At 52.8% G+C, this 22,993-nt stretch overlaps 1 protein-coding gene across 4 annotated transcripts in view; it reads left to right on the top strand.

Annotated features, from left to right (window-relative positions):
• Akna (AT-hook transcription factor) overlaps positions 1 to 22,993 on the top strand; it is a 46,979-nt gene that overhangs the window by 15,545 nt on the left and 8,441 nt on the right. For all 4 annotated transcript variants that reach the window (XM_037202656.1, XM_037202657.1, XM_028892654.2 and 1 more), the window contains 13 exons: positions 1,543 to 2,579; positions 4,455 to 4,529; positions 9,617 to 9,773; positions 10,390 to 10,544; positions 12,604 to 12,663; positions 15,567 to 15,694; positions 16,123 to 16,318; positions 17,741 to 17,904; positions 18,010 to 18,207; positions 18,817 to 19,036; positions 19,748 to 19,854; positions 20,573 to 20,784; positions 21,466 to 21,628. In XM_037202656.1, coding sequence (XP_037058551.1) covers positions 1,543 to 2,579; positions 4,455 to 4,529; positions 9,617 to 9,773; positions 10,390 to 10,544; positions 12,604 to 12,663; positions 15,567 to 15,694; positions 16,123 to 16,318; positions 17,741 to 17,904; positions 18,010 to 18,207; positions 18,817 to 19,036; positions 19,748 to 19,854; positions 20,573 to 20,784; positions 21,466 to 21,628 — 2,872 coding nt within the window. The remainder of the gene's footprint in view (positions 1 to 1,542; positions 2,580 to 4,454; positions 4,530 to 9,616; positions 9,774 to 10,389; positions 10,545 to 12,603; positions 12,664 to 15,566; positions 15,695 to 16,122; positions 16,319 to 17,740; positions 17,905 to 18,009; positions 18,208 to 18,816; positions 19,037 to 19,747; positions 19,855 to 20,572; positions 20,785 to 21,465; positions 21,629 to 22,993) is intronic.

The raw sequence follows: 22,993 nt of genomic DNA, 5'->3' as shown, positions 1-22,993 counted from the left end.
CCAGCCTGGTCTACAGAGTGAGATCCAGGACAGGCTCCAATGCTACACAGAGAAACCCTGTCTCGAAAAAACCAAAAAAAAAAAAAAAAAAAAAAACCAAAAAAAAAAAAAAAGAGTTAGGGGGAAGAACACTATGAAACAGCAAGCCATACAGGGGTTATGACAAAGGCACCTCCATTCAGAGCAGTCTGTGCTGTATTACCCAGTGTTCCTCATGAAAAGCTGGATCTATCACAGACAGAGCAGACTAGATACTCAGTTAACATGGCTGCCTGCGGGATGGATGGGTGATGGATGGGTGATGGATGAATGCCTTGAAGGATGGGTAGGTGGATAGATGTGTGAAAGGATGAATAGATTTATGGATAGGTAGATGAATGGATGGGTGCATGGATGAATGGATGGGTGCATGGATGGATGGATGGATGGATGGATGGATGGATGGATGGATGGATGGATGGATGGATGGGTAAGCAGGTCCTTAGATAGGTGGATGCTTGAAAGGATAGATGGGTGGTGGGTGGATTATGTATACAATGATAAGTGATGGCTGGGGTGCAAGCAGATGGATGAATGAATGGATGGGTGAAAGAATGGATGGATGGTTAGGTAAATGTTGTATCTACTACATAATAATTACAACAGCTATTTTTTGGAAGCTGTGCACCCTTTATCTTTCCCCTTCTTTCTACTCCATCGAGAAACAGTGTTGAGTACCTGCTCTTCAAATGCAGTAGAGCATAAAAGCAATCAATGCCCTTGTCCTCAGGAAGCTTGCAGAGTTCTGGCAACCTGTGTTAACAAAATAATCCCCAAACTGAACAACAGGAGTTTGATGCAGAGGGCTCCAGGTCTATGAGAGTCTGCAGAGGGAGAGTTGGACCTTATCTGGGAGCTTCAGAACTTCCCTGGTAAGGTCAAGCTTGAGATGCAGCCCGAAGAACCAATAGCTCACAAGATACAGGAAGGAGACAGGACCCTGGCGGAGGATGAACACAAGCACAGTACTTTTCAGGGTCCGTCAGTGGGGTTATGGGTGTTGGTACAGCAGAGACCCCAGGACCACAGAGAAGGCTCTGCTTTGTGCTGAGAACAATAGGGAGAAGTGATGTGATTCCAGGTTGTGGGACAGGGCTGAGGAGGGAGTGGTTAAGTGGTTACTGCATTCATCCAAGCATAAGAAGACATTAGTTTAAGTATAGTTATGGGGCAGGAGTCTGCAGAGATCTCTGTAAGAGGAGGTAAATGGGTCTGGATCAGGGACTAAGGAGAGGGAGATGACCAAGATGCCTCCAGGCTCTGCCTTACACAACTATATGGGATGGTGTTGCCATTTGTGGAAATGGGACATACTTGGGGAGACTGAAGCAAAGGCTTGAGTTTGGAGGACCTTTGAGGTGACCAGGGGAAGAGTCACACAAGTACCTGGCTGCGTGGGATGTGTCTAGGTTCTTGCCATCCACACATCATGAGGTCCTGAAGTGACTCAGGTGGCATTACAGACCTAAGACATGCTCAGCAATGAATGACCTGTCTTTCCAGAGACTGAAGCTGATGATGTGAGCAGCCCAGAGGGTTCCACCTTGCCTCTGCCCTGGCTCTCCAGGCACAATCAGCAGCTGGACCTGTCCGAAGAGGAACTGGATGAGGCCCCTGGAAGCCCTGAGGTGGAGTTAGCTGAAGAAAGCTGCACGGAGCTGGAGTGTGAAGACCCGGGAGATTCCAGCCCTGCGGCTCTGAAGCAGGGACCAGCCGGAGGCTGGGTGACCTCTGTCAAACAAGGCAGTAAACACAGACCTTCTGAACACTCCACAGCCCATCCATCTGTTGAACACAGCCCTGCAAAGTCCTGGAGCAGTGGGACTGTGAGTCTCGGTCAACCTAGTGACAGCCTTGATTCTACCTGGGAAGGAGACACCGATGTCCCCCAGCCTGCCGCGCTGGCCGAAGCCCTGCCACACCACAGCCTCCCACAGCCCGATGACAGAAACGGAGATGGCGTTGCTCCGGCAACACCCACAGAATTCCGGGACTCCTTGGCAGCACCAGCCCAGAATCCTCAGTGCTCTGCAGGCACATGGGGGCCAGAAACCACCGGCCTGCCCAGCTCTCAGCCTGAGGACCAAACCTGGAAGAGAACTAAGACGTCACCGAAGCCACTGCCCTCACGGTTTACCGGCTCTCTCAGCCCCATGAGCTCTCGGCTTGGGGCGGTAAAGAAAGTTGCGTCTCAGCGCAATCGGGGAGGCACTCTGGCTGGCCAGTCTTCTTCAGATGCCCCCAAGTATGGCCGGGGGCGCCTGAACTACCCACTCCCTGACTTCTCCAAGGTGGGACCCCGGGTGAAGTTTCCCAAAGATGAGAACTACCGACCCCCCAAGTCCAGAGGCCACAACAGACAACAAGGCCCTACCAGACCCCTAATCTTCAAGTCGCCAGCTGAGATTGTTCGAGATGTCCTGCTGAGCGGCGGAGAGGGATCCCTGGCCAACGACCCTTCTCTTACCCACCCTGTCACCAGGGTACCCCAGGAGTTCCAGACACCTGAACAAGCCACTGAGCTGGTCCATCAACTGCAGGTAAGCAAGACACTTGTCCCTGTGTGTCACCCAGGCTCCTTGTTGGAGTAAGGAAGCTCTGGGCTGGAGCCCCTGCTGGTGGAGGTAGAGCTATCCCCATGCCAAAAATAGACCCTGGCCTTTGCTCAAAGAAGGGCAGTAGAGGATTGGGGGTGTGACTCAGTCGCTGTGCAGTGCTTGCCTCTCCTGCATGAAGCCCTAGCACCAATCCCCAGCACCCCCTAAGTGGTTATGGTGGTACATGTCTATAACCCTAGCAGTCCACGAAGTAGAAGCAGGGGGTCAGATGTTCGAGGCCATCCTTAGCTACACAGCAATAGCAAGTTCTGTGCTAGCTTGGACTGGAGACCCCATCTCAAAGCAGCAGAGCAGTGAGCGTGCCCATGCCTCCTTCAGTCACTGCTATACCAAAAACCATAACATCTGGAAGGAAAACAGTCTGGTGGACACCCTTCCCCTGCCCTGCAACATCCACCTGAAGCAGCTCCCAGGATCCTTTTCCATCCATGCCCAACTTCTTCCCCGACCCCCACAACCCCTCCTGAACTAAGCAAAATTCCAGGTGCCCGGTCACTCTGTATTTTATTGTCTGTGTTTAACTCTAAGAACTTGACCCACAGGGTCGCATGCAGAGGCAGAAACAGGTCCCCTCTGCACTTAGCAGTGGCTTGATCTTTCCATCTGCTGGCGTCAGACAAGGCTCGTAGGTGGCACTTGGCCCATGTGCCTTTCAAGTCTCTGCAGCTCTTCCTGCACTCCTTTCCGAATCTCTTCTGTCTGTCTGTCTTTCCTCCTCGGACCTCTTCTTTGTAGATGACTGTTGTGGAGTCAGGCCTTCCCTGTAGTCATCCGCATTTTGCACCCTGTTGAGGCACATGGCCTATCTCAGGGGACCTTTCATGCCCTCCCTTTACCCTGACCACCCTGACCATTGGTATGATCAGTGCTGGGGACCATATTTCGTTGTGCCGGGAGCTCACAATTCAGTCAGGTTGGCAGGCCAGCAAGCCCATGGATTCTCCTGTCTCCTCTCTCAAGTCCTGGAGCTACAGGCATGCATCACCACACTTGGCTTGGTTTGTTTTTGTTTTTTTGAGACAAGCTCTCTTTACATAGCTCTGACTGTCCTGGAACTCCCTATTGTAGACCAGGCTTTCCTGGAACTCACAGAGATCCTCCTGCCTCTGCCTCTCTAGTGCTAGGATTAAAGACATGAGCCATCATGCCCAGGTTCATGCTTGACTTTTTAATGCAGGTGCTGGCGATCCAAACTCAGTTCCTCATGCTCGCACTGAGCCATCACCCCAGCCCTGAATCTGACCTTTTATAACAATGACTTATTTTCATGAGAGTCTCTTGCATCACAGGCAACCAATGGCATCTGCTTTGTTTTTTTTTTTTTTTTCCCCTGCTGTGAGTTACTGAGTTAATAAAACTAGAGTTTTGTGTAAGGCCAGTGATCCTGAGTAGATAAGAACTATCATTTTTAATTATTTTTCTGTCCTTTGTGTGTGCTTATGCACATGTTCAAGTATGTGTGGATGCATGTGTGGATGCATGTGTGGATGCATGTGTAGATACTTGCATACAGAAGCCAGCAGTCAGCCTTGGGCATCTGCCTAGGTTCTCCACCTTACTTGTTTTTTGTTTGTTTGTTTGTTTTTTGGGTTTTTTTTTTTTTTAGATAAAGTCTTAACTTTTACCTAGTATTCACCAATTCAGCTAGGCTGGCTGGCCAGATAGTTCCAAAGATCCCCCTGGTTCTGCCTCCCCAAATGTGTGCCACCACACCTGGCATTTTTACTTGGGTTTTGGGGATGGGAACCAGGTCCTCATGCATGTGTGGCCTGGGGTGACTGCATCTTTTCCCTACAGGAGGACTATCACAAGCTCCTCACCAAGTACGCAGAGGCTGAGAACACTATCGACCAGCTTCGCCTCGGGGCCAAGGTACTGGCAGGAATGGGCTGAGATGGGTGGGTGGAGCCAAGAGCTGGGCTCCTTAGGGAGATGGCCTACCCTAGAGTCTTAGAGAAAGGCCATCGGCTCTTGCATCTTGAGACTTTGTATTGAAGAATCCTAGTCCTTGAACTACCACTAGGCCTTTAGGTGACCTTAGCATAACTTAGCCATCCCTGGGCTCTCTCTCTCTCTCTCAGTTAGTGTCTTTGAGTGATGGAGACTGGGGTACTCAGGAATGTCACCAGAAGCTGTCTCCTTCTCTGTAACTTTGGGGTATGGCTACCTAGGCTGACTCCTAACCCCATTCCTAGCCAGCTGGGTGACTTTCAGGAAGATTGCCATGCTGCTCTAAGCTCAAGGCTGTAGCCCAGACTTTCTGCTCAATCTTTGGTGCCCCATTCTTCCTGAATCACACTTTCACCGTTCTCCCATGTCTGCGTACCCCCCCACACACAAACCCTCCTCCTGTATCCAACAGGAACTGAGCACCCCTTGTGTGGCAGGTGGAGTGTCCTGAAGGGACACTGAGAACTAGGCAGCATACCTCCTACCCTGACCTGTCTCCGGCGGAGGCTGAGAACCCGAATGGGGACCTTCCTCTTTCCTGGGGTGAGGCAGGAAGTGGGCCAATCGTGGCCCCTTTGGCTTCCTACTTTCCCCACACACGCCTGTTGACTCAAACAGGCAGCATAGAGCAGGCAGGACAGCTGTGAGACAAAGATGTAGGCCCTCTCCTGCTCTGGTTGTCCCCCTAGAAGGAGAGTACCCCACTTTCCTGCAGAATGTCCCCCACTCAGGTCCCCCGTCAAGTGCTGACTTCATGTCTTCATTCACTTCTGGGGAACTTGCTGTGAAGGCAACCACAGCAAGAAGGACAACAGGGCCTGTTGGAGGACCAGAGTTCTCTGTCCCTACACCTGTGGCCCTGCCTGGTACAGGCGGGACTCTTCCCACCTGGTCTCCTGGACACACCTGTTGGGTTACGGCACTGGTGGGGGATTGAGATCAGACCTTCTGGAAGGCAACAGGCCCCACTGATATCTTTAGGTGCCCCAGAGCTCCAAGTAGTGAGCGGGAGTGTCAGGAACAGGGCTGAGGAGGGCTGCAGACAAGGATTCTGAGTCAGGGTAAACTGTAGGAGAGGCTGAACGGTTCAGCACCAGCCACCCTCAGCTGCTCTCTGGAAAGATAACTCTTCGGCCCAAGAGAAGAGTGAGTTCTGTTCAGGTGATTGCACTGAAAACGGCCTGTAATTCCCTTCACCCCAGCCTCACGGCAGCCCTGGGAGTGGTGGGGCACAGCTCATGGCCCCAGCCGGAAGAGGAGAGCAGGGGTCCAGGGCCCACAGATGCCTCACGTCTCAGCCCCGTGTTCTCTACCAGAAAGTATCCTGCTCAAAGCCCACTTCAGGGCACCTGGGTGAGGGGTCCTGGCTCTCAGGAGGGTCTGCGAACACGACTTCCCCAGGACCCGCCCAACCCTTCCACTCTGAGGCCATGGTAATGCAGGAGAGGCTAGGCTCACCGAAGAGGGAACCAGGCTGGAATTTACCCTGATAGCTAGGCTATTTCTGTGGTGAGTAACTGGGAACCACAGTCCAAAATGGAACAGAGACCGACATTGGTCTGAATCAGAGTCCAGGCTCAGACGAAGGGTGTCCCCTTTGGTTCCCTCCCCTTGAAGACACAAGGCCAAGCCGGGAATGCCCCCACAGCATGTGTGAAACACAAAGATGGAATGCCCCCTGATCTGCGCATGCCAGATGGTGTCATTTCCTCAGGTCTGGGCAGCCCAGGCCCTGGCATGGTGTGGGGGACAGGCCTGTAGACAGACAGTCCAGAAGATAGGACCAGCCATCAGGGATTCTGTTGACTGCTGTCTTAAGTCATTCACAACTGGGCCCGGGTTAAGCCACCTGTCCAAGTTCACACAACACAGTGGTGCCAGAGCTAGGGGACCCCACTTACTCTGCCAAAACCAAGCCAACACTTCCTGAATTTGCAGCCAGAAAAGCTGGCCGGGGAAAGCCAAGGCTAGACCTTGGAGCATCTATGGAACCAGGGCCTGGGGAGCATGCGATAGGGGGCCAGAAGAGTTAGGAGTCCTGGGTGAGCTTTCTTCTCCGTGCCGACTCGAGTCTGTGATGGTGTCACCACTTGCTGTCCTGTTGGTACCTCCTCGTTCTGCTGCCACTCCGGATGGGATGGGGATGGGATGGGATGCAGTGCGGGGAGGTGGGGGAGCTTCTGTGCTCAGAGGAGGAGCTGAAGCACTCCGGCCCCTCCCCTCTCGCCCCATTCATGAAGCTCATTACCATTTTAAAGGCTCGAGACCCCATCTGTGCCCAGAATACTCATTTGTTTTAACCCCATGTTTCCCACACTCCCTGGTCCACTCAGCACAGAGTCCTGAGGGCTGCACCCCAGGGTCTACCGTGTCTAGGAAGGTAGGTCATGATGGGGACAGGCCCACGCAGCTCAGCAGCTGCTAAGCCCCCTCCCTGGTCCCCACTTCCTCTGGACAGCTGGGCAGGCCCGGGGCTCTGCCTCCCTTGTTTTCATCCTCTGGATCTGGAAACTGCCAGGTTCACCTTGCTCCCCAGGGGTGGCGGGCCTTGGCACGGGTGGGCAGGAAATTCAAGGGGCGGGGCCTCCCCGGGGATTTGGGTCACCTCAGGAAGAAAGGGGTGCAATGTGGGCAGCCCCCACGCACAGGCAGAGCTGAGCAGATGGCACAGAGGATTATGAAAATCCAGCTTTGTTCTCCGCTAGGGAGGCTTGTCTGAAGGAGGGGGAGGCAGGGAGGGCCCCCCAAGAACAGCAGAGGGGCTTCCTGTCTGACCAGACCCGTCTCCAGCGGCTTGGTCCTGGGCCTGGGGTGGCAGAGTGGCAGAGGGCCCACTGAGCTCTTAAAGAGGTGCCAAGGCATCGTGGGAGTGGGGCTTTTTCCCTGGCCCGTTTGTGGTCACCATAGACACATAAGGATAAGGAGGATGCTGAGACAGGGGAGTGATGGTGGAAGTTAAAATGATGGTGAAGATGATGGTGGTGATGGTGATAATAGTGGTGATGATGATATTGATTGATGATGGTAAAGATGGTGGAGATGATAATAATGGTAAGGATAGTGATGATGGCAGTGATGGTGATGGTGGTGATGGTGATGATGGAGATGGTGGTAATGATAGTGATAATGGTGATGATGGTGATGATGGAGATGGTGATGATGGAGATGGTGGTAATGATAGTGATAATGGTGATGATGGTGGAGATGGTGGTGATGATGGTGGTGGTGATGGTGGTGATGATGGTGGTGATGGTGATGGTGGAGATGGTGGTGATAATAGTGATAATGGTGGTGGTGGTGGAGATGGTGGAGATGGTGGTGGCCGTATTACTTGTCTGTTGCTGTGATAAGATACCATGACCAGCCAACTTACAGAAGGAAGGGTTGACTTGGGTTTATGGCTCAAGAGGGACCAGAGTCTGTCACTATCACAGTGGAGAAGCGTGGCAGGCAGTCGGGGTTGCCAGCTGAGCAGTCACCTCTGAGCTGCAAGCAGAGAGAGCAGACTGAGAACGCTGTGGCGCTTGAGACCTCACGGCTTGCCCCAGTGACACGCTTCCTCTAGCAAGGCTGCAACTCCTGGTCCTACCCAAAAAGCCACCAACTGGGACCAAGTGCTCAGATCTGAGACCATGGGGACACTCTCTCCCAAGTCACCGTGGTGACAACACCGAATATGCAGGGGCCCAGGGCTGTTTCCCGAGTACCGACTCCGTGCGTGAGAAGCCAGCCGTACCGTCCACTCTAGAACTCGGCGGAGGTCTACCGTAACAGAGCCTGGATCTGCGCCTGGCTTTGGAGCACACATATTAAGCCACAGTTAGGCAGACGGAGTGTTTTCAGATGTGGCTTCCACCGCCTCAGGCAGGGCGGCCCAGCTCGGCTGCCATTGGTGGTGCGTCATGGCAGCTGCCGTTTCCGCCAGCACACCCCCGTGTACAGAAGCAAACCCTGGCTCCCCAACTCTGTTTCACACCCCTGCCTGTAACCTGGCTTCTCTCTTGCTGAGCTCCAATGTGATTGGAGCCCGGTCAGCTGCCTCCCTACACACTTCCCACACCATCTACACTGTCAGAGCACAGCTCCTAGAAGGATCCCTCTGTGCATGGCATTTCTTCTTTCATTCAAACAGCTATTTACTACTATTTATTATTATCAGTGTTATTGTTGAAAATTTTCATTAAAATGCTAGTGATTATTGTATATGTATTGGACACATATAATAAATACTTTTAGTAACAATTATTGTTACCAGTGTAAAGCCGTAGGCTCTGGGGTCAAAGTGGCATTGTGATCTTGTCCAGGTACTTAGCTGGTGATTTTGTGGGACTTAACTTCTCAGAGTCTCAGGGCTCATAGGGCCTCTCAGAGACTGAAGTGGCAATCTCGGAGCCTGCATGGGTCTGCTCTAGGTTCTCTGCATATGTGTTGTGATTGTTTAGCTTGGGGTTTTGTGGGCCTCCTAACAGTGGGAGTGAGGGTGTCTCAGACTGTTTTGCCTGCTCTTGGGACCCTTTTTCCTTCAACTGGGTTGCCTCATCCAGCCTTGACATGAGGGTTTGCGCCTAGCCTAGTCTTACTGCATCTTGTTAGGCCATGCTCGGTTGACATCCTCTTTTCTGAAGGGAAACGGAGGAGCAGTGGATCTGGAGGCCAGAGGAGGTGGTGGGGACTGGGAGGGGTGGGGCAAGGGGAGGCTGCAGTCAGGGTGTATTGTATGAGAAAAAGAATAAATAAAAAGGAAACAAAGAAAGGAAAAGCAAGGAAAATGGGGAAAGCAGTCCCTGCCTGCCTCCCCTCCAGGACCTCGGTAAAGAGACTAGGAAGGGGCTTGTAAGTCCTCTGCCCTGTGTGGGCGCCACTGAAAAGTGGTGTTCATGATTCCCAGGGCAAGTATGGGGTTCCTGCTTGGAAGATGGATGGAGCCTAGATGACAGATGCATTGTGGCCTCTTTCCAGTGTTCTTGCCCCCACCTGACTCCTCCCCTCCCTGCCCCCCTCTTCCTCAGGTACACCTGTATTCAGACCCGCCCCAGCCCAGGCAGAGCATCTGCTCTGGGTCAATGCCACAAGGAAGCAAGGTCTTGTCCTTCTCTATCCCACAACCCAGATCAGCAGAGTGGTGGCCTGGTCCTGCGCAGAATCCACAGGCTTCTGAGGCCACAGGTGAGTTGGGGAAGGAGCCAGGCTTTTAGCATCCTCCTGCTCATGACTCTGCCCCAGGACATTTGGTCCACCCTGGGGTGACACTGGCTTAGAGTCAGGGGAATAGAGTGCCAAGGCCCTCTCTGGGCCAACTGACTTGATCAAGCTAAACAGCTGGGTAGACCCTTGCCTAAGTCCTCTGGCCTCTTGTGTAAGCCCTAACGTGGACACATATGGCTTCAGTTAATCTCCACACAGAGCTGGTAAGGAACACACCTTTTATTATAACCCCATGAGATAGTTGGGAGACTTGGGGCTCAGGGAGGCAAAGGCATGCCAGAATCACACAGCTTGGAAAGGAAAGGGCCAGGATTCAAACCTGTTTCTCCCTGAATTAGAGTCCACACCCCAGGCCCCACCCCCTCTCAGCTTTCATCTCGGGTAGATCTGTGCCTCGTTTTTCTCTGGTAGTGGAGCAGGGTAGTGGCCCGCCCTCTTCCTGGGCTAATGTGAAGGTAGCCAGAAGGGGCCAGGCTATAGCTTGATGATATGGTGGTCTGAATGGGCCTCAGGCCTTCAGCCTCAGTGGACTGGGGAACTGTCCTCAGCCTCAGGGTTCAGCGGCTGTGTATTCCAGGGTGGCCGTCCCCACGAGCAGACCTGAGTCCCTCCTCGTCCCCCAGCATGGCCACCCCAGGGCGGCTTCCTCAGAGCCAGGGCGTTGCCACAGACCAGCCCGCCAGAGAACAGACCCAGGCACTGACCTCTCAGGCCAGCCGGCTCCTAGCCAAGGTGAGTGAACCCCGGTTTCACCCCATGAAACGCCTCATCCCGTGGGGCCTCTATGTGTGTGAGAGATGCTTCCCCCAGCCCCAGATGTCTCTGCTCTACCTCCTCCTGGTCTAACTCAGCCTTCCAGGAACTTGACCATCCCATTGCCCTCAGGCATCACGTGATCCAGCTGCCGCGCGCCCCCCCCCCCCCCCCCCCCCCCCCAGTCACTCAGGATAAGGTTGGACCTATGTATTGATCAGCAACCGTCTGCTGTCACAGCCCCTCCAATTGGGCGTGGAGGTGCCCCATTGTTGTCCACAGGGAGGCCCTCTGCTCTCTCTGACTTCCACCCGACCTTTTCCTCTCCATGAGAAGCTGCCCCTTCTTCATTTGTTGTTACTGAAGTCAACCCTGCTACCTCTTAAGGTTTTTCAGCCAACAGTGCATCTCAGAGTTGTCTGCAGGTCTTTGTCGATCTTCACACTTGGCCTTGTTCCAAAGGTGTCTAAAGAGGCTCATGAAGACACAACGCCCTAACCACACTATGAAAACGGAAGTGGGGGCGCTGGGGCAGAGGGGAAGTCCACATAGAGAAAAATAAAGTAAGCTAGCTCAAAGCCAGTAAAAAAGATGTTCCGTTGGGCCCTGAGCCCCAGCCAGAATCCCACCTCGGGCTTGAGGCTTCCTGCTCTCCATTACGTAAACAGAAACCCAATCATTACATTGCCTTGTCCAGAAAACCAATTTCTTACACCACCACCACCATTCTTTTCTTTGCCTTTGGGGGGCTTGGGGTAGGGCAGCAGCTTTATTGAGGTCTGGCGCACATATCACACACTTGGCTCACGTGTTTTCCTGTGTCCCCATCCTGCAGCCATCAAGGTCCATCTTACAATATTCCCATCCCCAGGAAGACTCTGTCCGGGAAGCAGTCCCTGACTGTCCCACCCTTCCACCCCAGCAACCATTCACCCGCCTGTGTCTCTGCAGTTCTCCGGTTTGGGACATGTCACACAAGCTGCCCCATCCTTCCTTCATGTCTGACACCTTGCAGTTCCCCTGGTGCTTTCCAGGCCCTTCGTGGTAGAGCTGGGTGTCGTTCCGTCGCTACCGTTCTTGGTTCTGCGCCCCCCCCTCTGGGATGCCATCTCTCTCTGGCAATCGGGTCACACTGAGCAGATCACAGCTGAAGTCTCATCCAGAGCCATGCTGTCCCGCCTGGGAGGACCCACTGGCCCTTACTGGGCTGTTGTGTGCTTGACACGGAACAGGTTTGAGAGAGGATGTAACGGAAGTGGAACACACTGGAGCTCAAAGCGGCACTCAGCTGTCTCACAGGCTGGTAGCTCAGCTGGAGAGGCTGGGACAGGCAGGTCGCTGTGGGTTCAAGACCAGCTTAGGGTACTGAGTGAGACCCTGTCTTTAAAAATGACAATAACAAAAATCTCTCACTGGGCTCATTCGTAAATTTTTTTTTATTGATTACATATCAAAATGATATTTGTGATAAAATAAAATATATCAAGGGCCAGCAAGATGGCTCAGCAGGAAAGGGGGCTTACTACCAGTGACCCCAGTTTGAACCCCAGGACGGACGGGGACACACACACACACACACACACACACACACACACACACACACACACACTGTAGAAGGAAAGACCCGACTCCTAAAAGTTGTCCTCTAACCTCCACGGGCACAACATGGTATGTATACGCACATGGCATGTGTGAGTCTGCCCATCCATGCATGTGCATGTACGTGTACACACATAATACATGTAATTTAAAATAAAAATATATATTACTAAAATTAATTTCACTTATTCCTTTTACATTTTATGTAAAAAAAAGCTACAGTATATGTAGCTCATATTATATTTTATATTTTACATATTATATAAGTGACATGCCATAATTCAGTTATAGAAATTTCTCTATTTCAGGTTACTCTAATTCCTCAGTAAATATGCATTGCAATTTTTATTTTAATATTTTTGTCCCCCCTTTTTTTTTTTTGGCTGCAGTGATGGGACTAGAACTCAGATCCTTGTTTTCTTTCCCTCCTATTGTGCAGGTGGACTCCTACGAGGAACTGGTCCTGGCCGGACATCTCCCACCCCAGGACCAAATCAAGGTACCACGATTCAGTGTGGTGCTGCACCAGCAGTGACCAGACAGGCTGTCCCCAGAGTTGCGTCTCTGAGCCCCTGTTGCTGAAGGCCGGTGGCTGTGCCCCAGACCAGCCTCTGTCACGGGGGCTGAGAGTTCCCACTTAGTGCCCAGGCTGCTGCTTACTGTATCACAACAGCACGCCCCTGCTGAGCCACGATGGCTTGCCAGACACGCTGGGTGTGCCATCCCTGTCTCATCTCTCCATCATAAACGCCCACAGGGGACCTGCGATCATTACCCCTGCTTAACTATGGTGACGCAGAAGCCCCGAGAGAAGAGACAGCGAAAACACACAGCAGTGGGCGGCAGAGCCCTGACTGAGTTCTGACTCCTGCCTTGCCATACCCCCAGGCTCCAGAAAAGGGCCTTTGCTTCCTAACCTACTCTCCCATTATTTCCCAAAACTTGGAACCGAGGATAAGCAAGAGAGGGGATCATTTCTCCATGAAACTGCTGTGCCAGGATAGACTTGTCTCCTTTGGATGCAGGTTTTAGGTAGTTATAGTCAGATACCTCTAATCTCTCTCCTCCTGCCAGTCAGGGCCCTAGGGAAGGTGCATGTGGGGACCTCAAACTTGGGAGTTTGTGTCAGGAAAGACTGGTAACATGGTGTGGGTGAGATCAGAGTCCCCACGGAGGTGGGGAAAGATTCAGGAGGAGGACCTGCTCCACTCCAGAATCCCTTCCAGCTCCCTTTCATTGGATGGATTCCCTGGAAGCTGAAGGGGAAAGAGTCCAGTTGAAGACAGGGAGGAAGGAAGCAGAAATCTAGCTTTGGGAAGCAGATGCAGGACCCCAAGTAATATCATGGCATGCATGTTCTCCTAGGCTGTGACAAACGCCACAGCAGTTTCCTGCTACAGGGTGTGTGGCATGCACTGTAGCATATCACCAAGGGGATCAGGGATTTCCCTTGGAAATTAAAATCATTTCTTCGGGACAGTAGTGTGTGCCTAGCATGTGTGAAGTCCTGAGTTTGAGCCCCAGCCCTGCATAAAACTGGGTATGGTGGTGGCACACACCTATAATCCCAGCACTCAGGAGATGGAGGCAAGAAAGTCAGAAGTCAAGCCTCAGCTCCATAAGGATAATAGGCCAGCCTGGACTACATGAGACCCTGTCTCAAAAAAAAAAATTCCTTTAAAATGTTAATAGACACAACAATCTTATTTATGGAATACAGCTTAATGATATCATTAATGTATGTAACAAACTCTAGTTCTATTTCCTCAATTATTGGTTCACTTCTCTACATCAGAAATTTTTGAATTCCTCCTTTGTAGTTCTTTTTGTTGTTGTTTCCACAGTTCTGGGGTCTGAACTAGGGTTCCATGCATGTATGTTAGGCAAACATTCCACCACTGAGCTGTATCCTCAGCCTTCTCCTCATCTTTAACTTTTTTATTTATTATCAGTGTGTGTATGTATATGTGAAAGGGGGGAGAGAGGAGAACATGCATGTATGCACACACAAGTGTGTGTGTGTGTGTGTGTGTGTGTGTGTGTGTGTGTGTGTGTGTGTGTAGAGGTAAGAGGACTACTTTGTGGAGTCCGTTATCTCTTTCCACCTTGACATGACTTCCAGGAATTGGATCCGGGTCACCAGGCTTGAGTGATAAGTACCTTACTCACTGGGCCATCTCACTGGCCCTGGCTCTTCAGTTTCAAGACAGAATCTTACTGGATTCTTAAACTTAAACCCAGGCTGGCTTTAAGCTCGTCATCCTCCTGCCTCAACCTCCCAAGTAGATTACAGGCCTGTGCCAACGCACTCAGCCCTCTTCTAGCGCCAAAGTATGTAATAATGTTAAACACAGAACATCAGTGTGTCCCTCCCACCTAACCGCTGTGGCACGTGACGGCCAGCCTTCACCTTCCCTTCCTGACCTCTCCCAGTCTCTAGTGGCCGTTGCCTCCTCTTCTATGCTAGTGTTTTTAGCTTCCACATGCGAGTGAGAGCATGTGACTTTTCTCCTTATCTGTCTTCACTTAGCATAAGCCCTGTGGATCCATCTCTCCTGACACAAATGACAATTTAAAAATGTCATTTTCTTCCTCTCCATCCTCATTCCTCCATATATAGGGAACCTGGGAGCTTCTGGGAGATCAGACATGACTGGAAACTATAGTCTATGTTCCCCTTGACCTCAGTCTCTTCCTAGGCTCATAGAGGAAGGGACTAAACAGGCCAGAGACAATCAGCCATATACTGACTGACAATGTTTGTGTTTACTATTATGAGGGCCTGGCAGAGTTGTTAGGACCAGGAGCTCGGGGCCTGCGTTCAAGTCTTGCCTATACAACTTGTTCACTTACTGTGTGTATTTCAACAACTTAAATGACGTCTTTGTGCTTCACTGACTTGTTTTCTCTCGCTGAGATTCCCTTGGAGTGGAGATGAATGAATGTAGAATGCTCTATCTAAGAGTCACCGTGACAGTCACCTCTGTGTATAGTGTGGGAGGATAATGCCATCTGTCCTCACTGTCTGTGAGAACTGGGGAAGAGAGTGACTTACAGTTTCTGAACGGCGCAGTTTTCAAATCAGGAGCAAAGATCCAGGCCCTCTGGAGGACTAGAGCCTTATGGGACATAGTGGCAGTGTAGTGGATGCTGCATTCTGACCTAGTACCATGGGACCTGTAATCTTCCCAAGAAGACCCAGTGACCTCTGAGCTGATTCCTAGACTTCAAGTGTCTCATGGCAGAGAGCTCCATCTGGGCAGAAGCCTCCAGAGGTGCCCAGCCACAGCCTGTTTCTCAAGCCCCATGAGAGTCCCCTACCCCCCTCCCAGGAGACACCTATCCATTGTGTGAGCATGGAGTCCCTAAGGACAGACAAAGATCATGGCCCTTGTGTTGCAGAGCTTGGAGCAGCTGAGAGCAGCCCACATAGCCCTCGAGGCAGAATACCTTCAGGCCTGCAGAGAACGTCACCTGGACCCAAAGCTCGATGCCTCCAAGGGGAGTCCCAGGACCCTCGATCTCTGCAGGTAGGCTCTGGAGAGGCAGGCCCTGGAGGACAGGCGGGACAGGCCGCTGGCTTCCTCTGTGTCCAGGAAGATTTTATTTCACACACATCACTGGGTCACAGGAGCAGAGGCAGCCCCTGTCCTAGTGAACCATGTGGCTAGAGCTGAGAATCTAATCCCTTTAGGTGCACTTCGGACATCAGAACGGCAAAGCGCCTCACTAGACAATGGGGAAACTGAGGCCAGAAGAAACTGGGATTACTTAGAGTCACACGGCATGGGGATAGTGTAGGGTATGGAGCTGAGGCCTCATGGCTCCCAGTGGGGTTTTATCATCTTGCTATTGAAGTTCTTGATATCATCTATTTATGGCCTATGTAGACCATGAGAGGACATTCCTAGGGTCTCTGATTTGACACCTGTCGACATGCTAATATTTCCTCCACCAGGGAGCTAGAGACAGAGATATACCACCTGGGGCAGCGCCTGGAAGAGCTGCAGGACCATATGGACCAGACCCAAGGAGAGCCAGAATCGTACAGGCCAGATCTGCAGGCCAGCACCTCAGCCTTCCTGGCCCGGCCAACTCATCCGCCTACACCTTCAGAACCAGTCTCCTCGCCAGCTGCCCACACCAACCATGAGGTACTGCTTTGCCCCGTCACGCTGGGCCAGTCCCCATTTCTTTCTTTTATTCATTCCATGTTAATTTCTTCACTATATATTTAGGAAGCGTGTGCCATACTCTAGACCCCATGATACATGGCGGGGATTCAGTGAGAACAGAAGGTGGAGTTTTCTGAATACATGAACTGTTCGTTGAGTTATTTATATTTTGATAGCACTCTCAAGAGAAGTCCAGGTTCTGTGGAAGTGAAGGGAGGAACCATAGCTGACCAGGAGCAGGCCACAGGAGCTCCGTCTCTGAAGAAGAAATGTGTAAGTGAGATCTGAGAGTAGGCAGGACTTGTTCAGTGCAGGAGACAAGTCAATCAGTAGGATAAGCATCCTGGCAAAGGCACCGTGACCTGCTCGTGGAGAGTGAGTGGGCTACAGCCTGCCATGTGACTGGAGACCCACCGCCTGGTCCTCGTGATGATGAGCCTATGGCTCATGTCTCAACCTGGAATTAGATCTCCTTGTTCTCTGCATGGGGTGGCAGAAGGTACCCAGGGTCAACCAGCGAGGCTGGGAGTGGCAGAGCAGAGGGAGAGATGAGTACGTGAACCTGGACAAGGTTCTGAGGTTCGTTTGATCGACCTTGGGTGGCAGTGAGAGAGAAGGCAGACAGGTTGGCTTCCAGGCCGCCAGCCTGGAGTGAGGGACAAGGAGTGTGGGTGCTTACAAAGCAAAGACACCAGACACAGCCTCTGTGTGGGACGTGCTTTCAACAGGGCCCTCCCTCCGCACCATAGTCTGTGAAGGGACAACCACTCTCTCCCTTCGGCCACTGAGCTGTGATCACACAGGTGGCAGTGGTGGCAGCTCTGTGTCCCTGAGCTCCTGCTTCCGGCCTGTGGGGACTTGCCTGCAGGTGATGATCAGGGTGGCGCAGCGCATTAGATGAGTGGACTAAGAATGCTGGCCCCGAGCGTTGGGGACTCCCCCTGAGCCTTGTCCCGCGGACCGAACAACCCAGACGGGTGGCATTTCCTGTGGTGACAGGTGGCATTTCCCGTCCCAACAGATGGCATTTCCTGTCCTGACAGGAAGCGTGGGTGGCCAGGCTACAGGGGAAGAAGTGAGGACAGATGCCTCTGGCAGGCAGTCTGCCCTGGCTTCTGTATAGCTTTGATACATCACACCAGCCTCAGTTTCTCTGTGAGGTGTGCGCTGGGGCCCTGAGGAGAAATCATGTCTGCAGTATGCCTGGCAAGCGCCAGGAGCTCAGATCACAGCAGCTAGCCGTAAAGACCCTGCGGTCTTCAGTGTCTCACACACATGAATGGATGGCAGGAGACAGGCCAACAAGTTCACTACTAACCGCTCTCCAGAAAGTCGCACGAAAATGCAGAGGCATGTGCTCAGAATGATGATTAATCCCTATCCCCCACTTCCTCGACCCAGCCTGCCGCCACCGCCACCTCCCCACGGAGCTCTTTCAGACTCCCCATGAACAAGGAGGTGAACCTGGGCAGCATCAAGGCAGAGGAAAGCCCGAGAGAGCTCCCAGCGCCACTCAGGGACAGGGAGCTTCAGGTGGAGCAGGACTTCCATGGCCTTCTGGAGCGGTGAGTAGCCATAGGACAGAGGCACTGTCCACTACTGGGCCAGCCACACTGGGTCTTGTTTGTCCCCGTGGGCAGAGGTGACCCCTTCTGGACATCCTCCTCCAGATACCTCAGCGTGAAGTCCTTCCCTGAAGCTTTGAGGGTGGAAGATGAGGAGGACCTGGAGGAGGAAGAGGAGCAGGAGCACCATGGTACCTTGGAAGTTGACGGTCCAGCCACAGCTCCAGGGACGGCAGAAGCCACAAGGGTACCCCCAGGACAGCGCCCAGCACAGGCTGAGGAAAGCCATAGGGCTGCTATCCAGTAAGTCCCTGGTCCTCTGTCACAAGCTCCAGTGTCCCACACAGGGGTGGTCATTGGCAGGACAGGCAAAAGAGTCAGGAATGTAGCTCAGTGGTAGAGCACATGCCTAACATGCCCCGAGTTCAAGTCTCATTTCAGGAAAACAAAACAAAACAACAAAAAGTATCCAGCCTGTGAGGTTGTCGTCATGTTTCTTATATTATTTCTAAAGTTAGTTTCCATTAGTAACACAAAATCTTGGTCTTCCATTTGTAAACATTGACTTTTTGAGTCCCTGGAAGTCTGGGGAAATAGTTAACATGGGAAAGGGGGCGTGTGAGCCCTTGGGCTGTGAGAAACTCTGCTTTAGCCATGTCCTTCACAGTGTTTCTGCTATCACTTGCTGGGTGGGGTTTGTTCCCGCCTTACAATGAAGAGTATGAGGTTCGGAGAGGGAAAGCGCCATGCCCAAGGTCACACAGCCAGGTGACAGAGCCAGGATGCATCCATCCCCAGCGATGTGTGTCTGATGCCAGAGCTTGCCCCCGGGCGAGTGGGCTGAGCCCCAGGTCTGAGTCACCTGACTCACACAGGGGGCTCAGGAATGCTGTTTACCTCCTCCTCTGCTAGGGAAGATGAGGAACAGGCGGTATCCGTGAAACCACCAAGCTTCCGGACATCCATGGCCAGAGATAGGTACACACCTGGCCTGGATACAGCTGAAGGGGCTCAGCGGCGCACCAGACCCATGGCATCCCATCAGAGCAGTCTAACCAGCCTGGAGGAGAGCGGACCCGCAGAGCTCCTACCTCGAAAAGCTCTGCTTCGGGCTGGCGGCTCCCACACGGAGGTGAGCGTGCCTGGGGGATACGCTCAGAAGATGCCCCGGTGGGTGTCTGAGCTCTTTTCCTGGCCTTTGCCCACCCTGGCCCTCTTCATGAGTCCCTCCTCTGGCATGCCACCGTGCCTGTAGCTGGAGCCTTGCCCATCAGCCAGCATTTGGGCCCAAGGCCACCTCCAGCCCTGTACTCTAATGTCAGCCTCCTTCCAGAGCTGTGGCTTGTGCCTGGGTCACCGTGTGTCAGAGCTGGGACCTGGTTCCTAACTGTGTCATATATTCGGCAGTCTCTACACTAGACCCTGAGAACACTGTGGGGGGGGGCAGGGCCGGGGGGGGGTACTGACATCATCCACATGTTCCCTGTGTCCTGCTTTAAACTCATGTCCCGGTGTGTGTGCATGATGTATGCTGTCCTGGGCATCTCTGCAGCACATGGACCTGCCTGCACCAAAAGACCCTGGGTTAAGGCTTTCTCCTTCTCCCCACTCTATGCCTTGCATACCCTAGCATCTCTCCCAAGAGCCCAGATGGAGCCCAGTCCTCAGGGCAGCAAGCCCTGCTCAGGGACCTCTTGGGACAGGGAGTCTTAGACTAGCCTGGCTGTGGAATCAAACAGCCCTGGGGTCTTGGAGCCCCTGGAATGTGAGACCAGGGTCGGGGAGGGGTTTCCCAATGCATGGGAATATTTTCCTCAGACTTAAGAGATATGGCCTGTTCTAGGAGCCCTGGATGGTGTCACCGGAGACAGACAGTGGCTTCGTGGGCTCAGAAACCAGCATAGTGTCACCTTTTACCCAGACCCCAGAGCACCGGCTCTCCCATATCAGGTATTCTAGCCCACCATTTCCACATGCCTGGGACATCTTGAAAATCCAAGTGACCGTGGTGGCCCAGACACATGTGTTGGCGTCTGCACGCCGTCACTTCAACCCCATTGATGGTCCTTGTTCCTGTCACACTGACAGAGGGGAAGAGAGGCCCCGAGAACTAGCATGCCTTACTGAATATCACCCGGTCCATTAGCAACTGTTGGGAGATGTTTTTCACTAGGCAAGTGCAGGAGTAAATGGAGTGGGTAGATGGGAGCTGCAGGGAGGGCAGTGAGATGACAGATGTCGTAGATGGAAGAGTATCTGGGTGACAGGTGCAAAGAGACCAGAATGAACTCCAGGAAAGCAGAGGGTGAAGATCTGCAGGAAACAGGGAGTGGTTCGGTCACCATGGAGGCTGGTGATCCCCAGGGTCAGGTGCTGGCCACCTGGAGGATCACTTGGCCACGTAGGTGTGCATGTGAAGAAGGGACTAGAATTGGCATGATGAACCGAGCTTTGCTCCCTCCTTGTACAGCTGTCAGGTGCACTGATATCAAATGTGAGGACAAGGATGCCCCAGATGAGGTTGTCTTCAGTCCTCAGATATACTGGGATGCTGGAGATGGGCAGTCCTAAGCCTGAGAGTTCGCACTTTCTCAGAGAACAGCTTGGGTACCGTGGCCTGAGGCCTCTCTGTCTAATCTCAGTGTGTCCCTTCCTCCCTGGCCTCCAGCACTCTAAAGACATCAGCCCAGCACCTCACTGCCTCTGTGCCTGGTGATGGAGCCTCCCCTCCCAAGGCCAGGGGTTCTGTGGTTCCCAGAAGAGCCACCGAGGCTGGCCCACCCAGAAGCCGAACCCAGCGGCATCTCTCCAGCCTGAGCGGCTCTCTCCGGAGAGGGCCACACAGCTCCCCGCTGGAACAGGCACCAGCGGTTGAGATGGGTGAGTGGGGGAACCTGGGTAAGCTGCAGCCTGGGAGTGGCCAAACTGTATGAATTGAAGTGTCAAACACAGCCTCGTGTTGGGCTTCAGGCTGGGAAATGCTATGGAGGTTCACCACAAGAAAATGAAAGATGGCAGGTAGAGGAGCGGGACAGAGGGCGCCGTTGGTAAAGGGTCTTCTCCCCTGCAGGCATGAAGACCCGAGTTTGAGCCCCAAGAACCCAAGTGAAAATGCGAGCGAGTGCCACTTGTAATTCCAGTGCTAGGGAGACAAAGATAGGTAGATTTCAGGGACTCTCTGGCCAGCTAGTCCAGCCAAATTGGCAGCCCCAGGGCAGTGAGAGATCCTGCCTCAGAAACCAAACCAAACAACAAACAGGGACTGGGAAGATGGATAAGCGGTTAAAAGCACTTACTGCTCTTGCAGAGGATCTGGGTTCTATCCACCAGGCTCTCTCAACTGCCTACACCTCCAGTCCCAGGAGAATCTGACACCTCTGGCCTCCAAGGACACCAGCATGTGCTCTCGTGCACACTTGCTCACACACACACACACACACACACACACACACACACACACACACACACACTCCCACCTCTTCTTCGTCCATCACCTCACCCTTCAGCTGAAGCTCCCAGACTCATCTCTGCTGCTCATGATGGCCTCTCTCTGCTCTCTAGGGGTTCCCAGGTCTGAGGGCAAGAGACAGAAGCAGATTTCCAAACAGCTCCTTCCCAGTGGAGCAAACAGCCCAGCCTCTGCCCCAGCCCCCACAGCTGCCTCTGTGCCCCATGGATCAACAGAGAGTGCCGCCACCCTCCTCCTCACCAGGACAGAGCGCGAGTAAGTGGGCACAGTCTGCGCCATCCCACCTCATTGTAGCATGGAAAGTGGGGGAGGCTGAGGGCCATGGAGGGCCCCTACCTGGCTTACACATTCGAGGTACCTATGCTGGAGAAGGTGGACCTGGATCTTGCCTCCTAGCTTGGAGCTGATTCATGGGACCTCAGGAGCATTGACTTCAAGGACTCTTGTCCAGCCAATGGGAAACGATCGTCTGGTGCATCTTTCTGACTCTGAGACCATCCTCCACCACTAGCCCTGCTGTGCAATATCTGTATTGCAGATTTGTTATCGATCGATCGAGGCATGGGGGCCATACCTTGTAATTCCAATACCTGAGAGGCAGAGTCAGGAGGATTATGGGTTCTACACAAGCCTGGGCCAGATGGCAAGAATCTGTCACCTCTCTTGGCAGTTTTCTGCTGAGATCCTTCCCTGATCGAATAGAAGACCCTCTGTTACTTCTTGGGACACACTGGGATCTTTGCTAGGCTGTCCTGGCCAGTATAGTCATGTTTGTTACCCTGTGCAATGTCCTGCCCAGCAGCTAGTGTTCTGTGCCATGGTATGAACTGACTTTCCCTACCCCTGCAGTCTACCTGGACCTTAGTGAAGTTGTGTGTGCCTGCATGCGTGCGTGTGTGCGTGCGTGCGTGCGTGCGTGTATGTGTGTGCATGTGCATGTGTGTGTGTGTGTGTGTGTGTGTGTGTAGATAGATAGATAGATAGATAGATAGAGAGAGAGAGAGAGAGAGAGAGAGAGAGAGAGAGATTCACTCATGTGTTACTAGGCCTTGGAGATACAGTAATGGACTGGACACTTCCAGCTCTGGAAAGCTCACTGTCTTAGAGTCAAAGAAGCCTGCAGGTGCTCCCCAAGTGCCTTCAGCCTGTGGGTGGTAGCATCTGAAGGACTGTGGGAGAGCAGAGGTTGAGCCTGGAAGAGGCCGCGAGCTAAAGGAGGCTCCAAGAAGAGCATCTCTAGTGGAGGAAACACATGCAAAGGCCAGGAGGCGAGGGTGCATGTCTCCTCTCAAGAACCAGATAGCCGTGACTAGAGAGGAGATGCTCTGTGTGTCACGAGCAATAAATACAGAAGCAGCTCGGGTAGACCGCCTGGCCTAGACCCTGCAGGGCCTTCAGCGCCGCAGGTGGCAGTTTGCCCAGTGACTAGCTTACAGAATGCAGGGTGAATGCTGGGCGGCGATATGAAAGTTGGTCCTGAAGACAATGAGAAGCTTTAAGTGGCAAAGTGGCACGTCACTGTTGTGCTTTAGAAGTTCCCTGGCTGCTGCTGGGGTCAGCACAGAGGTCAAGGGGCGGAGGCCAAGAAGGGTGACTCAGTTGGGTGGGGGGAGGTGACTC

The sequence above is a fragment of the Peromyscus leucopus genome, chromosome 2, assembly GCF_004664715.2.
Source record: "Peromyscus leucopus breed LL Stock chromosome 2, UCI_PerLeu_2.1, whole genome shotgun sequence".
Lineage (NCBI taxonomy): Eukaryota > Metazoa > Chordata > Mammalia > Rodentia > Cricetidae > Peromyscus > Peromyscus leucopus.
The sequence above is the reverse complement of the archived record's forward strand: the minus strand, read 5'-3'. Positions and strand labels throughout refer to the sequence as shown.